This window comes from Haliaeetus albicilla, chromosome 12, assembly GCF_947461875.1.
Source record: "Haliaeetus albicilla chromosome 12, bHalAlb1.1, whole genome shotgun sequence".
Classification (NCBI taxonomy): Eukaryota; Metazoa; Chordata; class Aves; order Accipitriformes; family Accipitridae; genus Haliaeetus; species Haliaeetus albicilla.
In genome coordinates, this window is record NC_091494.1 from 4,546,167 (window position 1) to 4,554,859 (window position 8,693).

Here is an 8,693-nt window from a genome sequence, read left to right on the forward strand (position 1 = left end):
AGGATGGACTCTGGGTGGAGAAGCTGGTTACCATCTCTATGCAGCTGGACTGCTAGGAGCCTGTAGGCTTGGTCAGAGGGGTATCAGGACAAGTGAGGCGGTGAGGGCTGCGTTTCAGGACTGAGCAGCAGTGCTTGGACCTGGGGCGCACAGGGGAGGAGGGCAGCCCCAAGGCTGGGGTAGCAGTGATGTGTGGGCCAGATGGATACACCTTTGCTCAGGCACCTTTGCTGTGTGGCCTCTGCAGCCTCCCAGGAGCTTGGGTGTCTCCTCTGCACACTCCACGCTGATCAGAAAGAAGCCTGAGGCAGGCAAGGCCCTGAAAAGGCCCTGCTGTGGATCAGCACCCGGCCCCTTTTTTTGGCAGGATGCATCAAAGGGGCTGCTTGGTGAAAGCATTTGTTCCCTCCTTTATTTTCCTGTGACCATGCTCTGATTTTCTGCTCTGATCAGCCCCCCAGGAGGGCCACTTAGACTTTCTGCAACAGCTCCATCTCTAATAGCCTCAGCAGGCCCCATTAAAACTCCAGGAAACTTTACTCCTGTGACCGTCCTCCACACTGTGTAATTTCTACCCAAGGGCTCGATAGACGGAGCAAACTGTAACGAGCTTTTTCTTGCTGCTGATTCTCTGTACAGTCATCAGGTGGCTCACAGGAGAAATAGTCTTTGAGAAAGAGTTTTGCTAGACTTCAAGCTTTTAATGAGCATGTGATCCAACAGGGGATTTCTTGTTTCTTATTCAAGCCTGCTGATGTAAATCAATATACTCCAAATGAACTTAATGAACAGCATTTTCCAATAGGGGCTGATGCTGTCAAAGAAAACCAAACAAAGTTATCTTTGTGGTCGAGCAACTTGTGCGCTGTGTGTCTTTGGCTGTTTCTCTCAGGAGTCATGAAGGGCAAAGCTGGCTGTGATAAAATCGGCCCTCTCACCATCTTCAGAAGCAACACTGCATTGCAAATCCAGTGATAGCTCCAATTCCCTCTGGTGCTGTTCTTGTAAAATCACCTGCACACTGAGTTAGGATCATAGGACCATAGAATCACAGAATGGTTTGGGTTGGAAGGGACCTTAAAGATCACCCAGTTCCCACCTCCTTGCTGTGGGCAGGGACACCTTCCTCTAGGCCAGGTTGCGCAAAGCCCCATCCCACCTGGCCTTGAACCCTTCCAGGAATGGGGCATCCACAACCTCTCTGGACGACCTGTTCCAGTGCCTCACCACCCTCACAGTGAGGAACTTCTTCCTTGCGTCTAATCTAAATCTACCCTCTTTCAGTTTAAAGGATGAAAAATACACTTATGTACCAAAAAACATGACATACATAAAATTATTCAAAAGACAACTAACATTTTATAACAACTTGAAGATGGTTTTCAAACGCTTTCATTTGACTATAAGATACACCAACACAACCAACCCTGGCCACATTGCTAGAGACAGGCATGTGATCAGAAGACACACAAACCAATACATAAATGCGAGCACCGTAAGATGAGAGAAGATCAAAGGTGAGGATGAGTGATGGTACTTGTCCAAGAATTAAACAGGCAAATATTAGGTAGGACAAATGTCAGGCTGATGGAAAAAATATTTGATAGGTAGACAGGCAGGCAAATAAGCATTTGTATAAATGGAGAAAAAGGCGGAAGAAAATTTAGTGGATAGTGAGCTAGCTAAAGTGTTAAGAACACAAATAAGTGTCATGCACATACAGACTCTTTTTCTTTCAACAAATGAAAAATGTAGTTCTAGAAGCATGGGGAATATTTGCCAGAGTTCAGTCAATTTTAGAAAAACATTCTGGGCAACTAAATTAATGCATTGAAATTCAGAGAAAATGTTGACGCTTACCAGGTTTGTCTATTTTCAATTTCCAAACAACTTTTCTTTGAGATCAGTATGCATTTTTAAAGTAAAAACGTTAATTTTAAGACATGAAGCAGATATGAGCAAGCTCAAACATTTTGCTTCAAGATGAGTGACAGCAACTAACCATAGCTCAGAATTAAAATGGGGAATGATCTGACTTGTCAAGGAACACAAAGAGGAGCAGGTGGATAGACTAGATAACCACTTACAGTCATTGTCATGCTGCTTCCTCTAGCCCGTAGGAGGGAACTTTTGTGAGCTTGCAGTGTAGCTAGGTGAAAAAGGAGATTTTCCATGCTATTTCCAGGAGGGCTGAATTATTTTTTTCCTTCCTATGTTCTTCCTCTGACCTGAGGATGAATATAAGACTTAAAGGACTTGCCTGAAGTGGGAGGAGAATTCAATGGGATGAGTTTAGTTTCTTTGTTTTCTTTTGTTTTGAGGGGAAGGCTGTATCAACAAGCACCAGCAACCAGTAGTTTTACTGTTTTCTGAAACTCCCAGCATGTTACTTCAGAGGTGTTTGTGCCTCAGAAGAAAAGCCTCCGTGCTCTCCTAAGGAGTAATCTGCACTAAGCGTGTCTGTAGGAAACCAACTGCCAGCTCAGATCACAGCTATATAGTATGTGAAGTTACAGAAATGATCCTTGAAGATTCCCTGGAAGAGGACTTCTCTTTTAACTTTTAGCTGCTTACAAGCTAGAAGCTTGGTCTCAGCTCAACCCTCTGTAGTTGGTGGAGAAGGATAGGCATACCTGCAATTTACTTCCTCTCCTCCTCAGAGAGGTGTCAAGCACAACAGGATGAATCCTCCTCAAAGAGAATTTTAAAAAATTAAAAAAAAAAAAATTAAAAAATTCTCAGACCTTCATGTAACACATATAGGGAGAAGTAAAATGAGATTTTTGCAGCTGAAATGAGTCACCAGAACTCCACCTCTAATCAGCAGAAACTGGAACTTCTGGAAGACAACTCAGCTGACTGCTCTTTGTCTGCTGTATCAGGATGAAATCAGACATGATCTAGAAGTAAGTGCCTGCCTCCCTCCATACAGAGATTTATACTGGGTGCCCTGATGATTAAATCTGATGCAGAAGTTAATAGTTCCTACAAAGATAAATGCCTCTGCCTCAGGGCGTGATCCCTAGCTTTCAGGACTACAGAGTCACACACATTTCCTGGTGGTGGTGGCTAGCATCATTATGGGGACTTGTGCTGACACTGCATTGCGCTCGGCCCAAGTCTCCTCTTGGCCCTGTGTGACGTTCCTGTGTGTCTCAGACATAATACTTCTTTTTTCTGGGTGTTGCTTTTCCATTCGAAGCGCCCAAAATAGAATGAATGGTGTAATGCAGCTTTTCAGAGTAATGATTTTGTACATACCGTGATGCTGAGGGTAAGTGTTTCATTCCCAAGGTTATAGGAAGGGGCTGAGTGCAGGTGTTAGAAAACAAAGGAGAGATTAAATACTTCTGGAAGGCTATTTTGGTGAAAGAACCTTGCCTTCCCCCAAAGTCCAAGCCTGCTACCTAGATCCCTTTTATAAACAGCACCTCTGGAAAGTGGTTACTCCACCTTTGGACACTGATCTGTTTCGGTATGCAGACCACTGAGTGGGCCCTCCCTTGCTTGCAGCTCAGCTAACTGAACAGCATGTGGAAAACTACTAGGCAAGACATGAGACACTGCTGGTCATGGTGGATACCAAAAGCTAGAGAGCTCTGTGAAGGGTGGCTGGGGTACACGAGTGGTTAAGGAAGAGTGTGTCACGACCCAGACTGGACAGACCAGGGAGTCATGTTTAATTCGAAATTCCCTCGGGCTAAATTAAGGTGAAATGACACCAAACAATCAGTTAAAGATTTTATTCGTGACAGAAGCAAACTGAACTGGGGAGGCGTGGTAGTAGGTGGCAGGGTTTCTCACAACAGGAATTGGCATAGGACTACTTCTGTAAACTGTGTAACCCAGGGCAACCATATACATCAATGCAGGGCATAAGGAGATGCCTCCCGTGGAGTCACGAGGTTCAGAGCAGACCCCTTTGCTTTCCAGACTCCTCCTCAGAGAAGGGCCTAGGGGCGGCTGGATCCACTCGTAGTCTCAGACTTGGTCAACGGTTTATGTCTTGAAATGGATGAGGTGTAGGGAATGTGGAAAAGGAAAAGGAAAGAGAGAAGAAGACAGAGAGAGAAAAAGGAAGAGAGAAAGACTTCACCGGTCCTGGGTCCAGCGTTGGTTCAGTCAGCCGAGGAGTCCAGTCAGCCGAGGGGTCCAGTTCCAGTGGGCTTGTGCGCCCGGGGCTTCAGTTTGTGTCCTTTTATCATCCTTGCCCCTCCTTCGGGCGGGCACCTGAACTCCTCTGGCTAATGAGCAGTTTGTGAGCCTTTGGGCTTGGGGGTTGTTTGTGGGGTAACTTCTCCTTCCCTGCAGACGTGACCATTGTTTGATCTTTGTATCAAGAACAGCTTATCAGGACAGGGAGCTGCGCACCCTCCAGCGCGCCCTCCCCCTCCTCTTGCTGCTGTCTGAGCTGATGGGCTTTTCACCTTGGTTCCTTGCTGTAGAGTGTTTGTCTTTAAGCAGAACTTGCCCCACCACAATGTTTGAGACTAACTCTTTCAGTCTCTCACAGAGTGATGTGAGAAATGGCCAAACTTAGTGGAAAGAAACAGATCCTTCCAGAGGTTTGACTCGAGTCAAATGTTGACAATATCATTCTCAGGCTTTGTGAACCCAGAATGTAACACATGCTAGCTCTCTTCAGCTATACAGAAGGTCAGAATGACAGGAGAGTCATTCAGCTGCCTAAACATAGCCATCAAGTAATCATTTAATACCTTAGATGATCCAGGACAACTGCACAGGGCTGTCAGCTGTGCCTCAAGTCCCACAGGAGACACACATGCTTCTGTACTGGAAGCCGGAGACCAGATGGGGTACCATAAGACATCTAAAAATGATGGAAGAAGCATCAAGTCCTTGAACATCTCCCCTGATTTAGATCTACACAATTAACTTCTAAATGTGTTAAACTACACGAGATAATCAGTAGTTTTTCAGTCTCTTGCAGTACGGTGTCCTTTTGACCTCTTTCTTTATAAATGTGAGAGGTGGAGTAACCACATCTGAGCCTTCTCCTTGATTTAGTCACTTTCCTCCAGGGAATATTTTTCTCCCTAATGTTTTTTTCAGGGCAGATCTCACCTCCTGGTTCCTAAGAGTGTAGATCAAGAGGTTCAGAGCTGGGGTGACAGCACTATACATGAGAGACACTTGCACATCCCTTTTAGAGGAGCTTCCTGAGGAGGGTGGTGTATAATTGAAGAGCACTGGTATGTACAACAGTGCCACAATGGTGAGGTGGGAGGCACAGGTGGAGAAGGGCTTCCATCTTCCTTCCTGGGACCGGACTTTCCAGAAGGCGAAGGAGATGATGTAGAGGTAGGATAGGACTATGAGAGTGAAGGGCCCTAGAACAATAGCTGTGGTGACAACATTGAGGAGGGTCATGTTGAGGCTGGTACTACTGCAAGCCAAATTCAACAGTGGATTGATGTCACAGAAGACGTGATGAATGTGGTTGTGGCCACAGAAACTCAACTGAGAGGTCATGACTGAGTGCATCATGGCATGTACAAAACCAGTGGACCAGCTGGCCACAGCCAGCAGCAGGCAAGTCCGTGGGCTCATGACAAGGGCATAGCGCAAAGGGTTGCAAATGGCCACATAGCGATCATAGGCCATGGTGGCCAGGAGCACAGCCTCAGTACTGCCCAGGAAGTGGAAGAAGTGGAACTGGGCCAAGCACCCACCAAAAGAGATAGGCTGATGCCCAAAGAGAAAGCCAGTCAACATCTTGGGAACAGTGACTGTGGAATAGAAAATGTCCAGGCAGGACAGGTTCCCCAGGAAGAAGTACATTGGTGTGTGGAGCTGGGGCTCAGTTATCACCATGGTCACAATGGCACCATTTCCCAGAAGACTGGTCAAGTAGAGCAAGAGAAAGGAGATGAAGAAAAAGTGCTGCAGTCCCTGGATATCGGTGAGGCCCAAAAGGATGAACTCACTGATGACCTCTGTCTCGTTCAGCATTGCTAGAACAATAAGAAGCAAGGGCAAAATGTCAAGGTTCCACAGCTGCGAGGAGTAACAGTATTACAAAACTCATTTGTTTCTGTGCTATTTTAATGCAAACAAATGCAGAAAAGAGCAAAATGTAACACATGTAATCAAACATAAAAGCTGCATAGAAGCTCAAGGAATTAACATGGACAAAAAGAACTTTAATGTAGTCTTGTGCTTTCTGTCTGCAACAGAGTAAAATACTACAGAGCGGAAAATATTAAAATTAAAACTTCCATCTATGCATAACAGCAGAATATGTAAGATTGCTGCTTCTTCACCTTCAGCCACGTTCATATTTCAGTTCTGCTCATCTGTAACTTCCTGCTACAACCTTTAATCTTATCAACAAAGCTTCTAGCTCATGATGTGAATCACTCCTGATGCTTTCTTTCTACTATTACGCCTACATTTCATTAAGCCAATTTCAGCTCTCACATTTCTAATGGTTACCATCTCTTCTGGACAGTTCTTTGATCTTAAAAATTGCACAATTTCCATTTTTTTATCAACAGCCACCAGAAGGTGTTCCAAGGTACCACACAATCATCAGCATTTCTTTTGTATGTTGCTGAGACTAAAGGAAGAGGATGCCTTAGCATGTGATCACAAACTGTTTTTGTTATTGGACTGTATACTTCGCCCAAAGAATGTCTTTTTTGTTGAGCAGCAGCAGATGAATGGGACAAAAGACAGCATCTCATCTCCTACAACACTGTGATTTGCATGAGTGCATGATTCCATGACTGACTTTGCAGGAGCCAAGTTAGCTGGTGCAAGTTCCAGACAAATTGGCTCATCCCACTAAAAGCTGATTGTACTGCCCCACTGAGACAATATGATCAGTTCTGTCAGTAGCGCTAGTCTTCTAAAATGCAGATGAGTAAACACATGCTTTCACTTTTTCTGTTTTGGGTAAGTTTGTTTATCGCTACAGGTAAGTCCCAACCACATATAGTAAAGAACAAAGTCCCGAGATTATTTTACTAGGGCAGGTAGGCACAGGTATTTCTAGCTGACAATAGAGACTGCAAATTCTGCAAGACGAGTAGTTTTCTCTGTACATTCAATGCAGTGATGATTAATACTGATGAATACAACTAATGAAAAAATAATTACTTCCAAAATATTTCTTGTAAAGAGGTTAAAACACATATAGACACATTTCATAGTCTTTCTTGTCTGTTCCATTGTACTACATACTTTTATTGAACATAGGTGATTTTTGAAAGTCATTATGATATATCTCCAGCCCAGTCACTCTTTTTTCTCATACTACTTTGGCTTATTATTTCAGCATGAAAACAGTAAACAAACAGAAAACTGATTTCATAATAAAAGAACATGAGCACGTAGCCTAAAGGTAATCTATGCACATATGTGTCCACTCTAAAAACCTGATCATATTTCTCTGAAAATACTTCTAGTCTGATCCTTGAACAAGCGCTGTTGGAAACATTAGGTTTGATAATATAGCCTTACAGACTTACCAAAATTTTAGTCCGTCACCAGCATTTGAAGAGGTATAGGTGCAATTCCAGTTTTAAGACTCTCGCTTAAACGCAAATGCAAAGAAAAGACTTTGCATGCTGAAGCTTGCCTATTTTTTCAACTACATAAATTACATAATAAAAAAAAGATAATTATGCACAAACCTCACCTCACTAGCAAGCAGCACTTTTCTCATTGTAGTAGGGCCCTCTGATAGTGAGCCAGAAAGCAAAGCTGAGGACAAAACAATTTATTTTGTGGGGTTAAAAGACTGAGAATTTCTGTTCTCCTTTTTTTCTTCCATATCTACTTGGCATTCTTCTAGCTGAGAGATTAATACTGCAGGTGTGATGAAAAGGACTACTGCAAGTTCCCAAGGGGTTGCAGTTATTCAGGTAAGTAGGGTGCAAGGAGGAAGCTTTGCAAACTGTACCAGAAATCTCTGATGACCTAGTTAGAGAGTGAAAAAAGTCTTTTTATCATGTCCAGAATGCACAAAATCACAAACCAACAACATCACATGGGAAGGAAATTTCCTATTGCTTTGACCAGTCTCCCGAGATGAGATTTGTGAATCAGTGGTGAACTGCAGAGCAACAAACAAAGTGTTCCCTAAACATAATGCATAATGAGCCACCTGCAAAACAGACGACAAAAAATGAAAAACAACCCCAAACAAACAAACCAACACCTCTGCCGTGCCCCATCCGCCCCCCCCCCCCCAAAAAAAAAAGAAAAAATCCAACACAGGTATCGCCACCTCAGTGCACAGAGTTTATGGCTGAAGTTTCTACTCGCAATAGAGGCAGAGTGTTTAGGCAACATTTCCTAAATCTCTTTCAAATACTAGAATTTGTGAAACCTACTATGTGTTCTATCCATTCTGATGTGTTAGGATTCCTGATGTTTTATTTTTGTTGGCATTTCACAGACAAGGAGGAGTTTCTGGACTCTTTGTAGTCACAAACATCCCAAATTTGCATCTTAAGCTTCATTTTGAATCCTGTGGAAAAATTTCCACAACCATTTACAGAAGTAGCACATTTAATTCTAGTCCAAGTAGTTCAGATGCCGGTGTGTAAATCCCACAGGAAATTTTGAATCACACAGACGCCTCTTTCTAGGCAGGTGGCTTTAACATTTCCTCTATAAAGCTCCTGGCAGCTCAGCTCCAGCCTGATCGTGGGTTTGAAAACCCA

General features: G+C 43.6%; 1 protein-coding gene across 1 annotated transcript; it reads right to left on the minus strand.

The window, feature by feature from the left end:
- Nucleotides 1-5,028: 5,028 nt before the first annotated feature.
- Nucleotides 5,029-7,580, minus strand: LOC104316841 (olfactory receptor 12D1). Its single transcript, XM_009917435.2, has 2 exons — nt 7,494-7,580; nt 5,029-5,975 (listed from the first exon to the last, which is right to left on the minus strand). The coding sequence occupies exon 2, from the start codon at nt 5,971-5,973 to the stop codon at nt 5,029-5,031; it is 945 nt and encodes a 314-aa protein (XP_009915737.1). The 5' UTR covers nt 5,974-5,975; nt 7,494-7,580.
- Between the last annotated feature and the right edge of the window lie 1,113 nt (nt 7,581-8,693).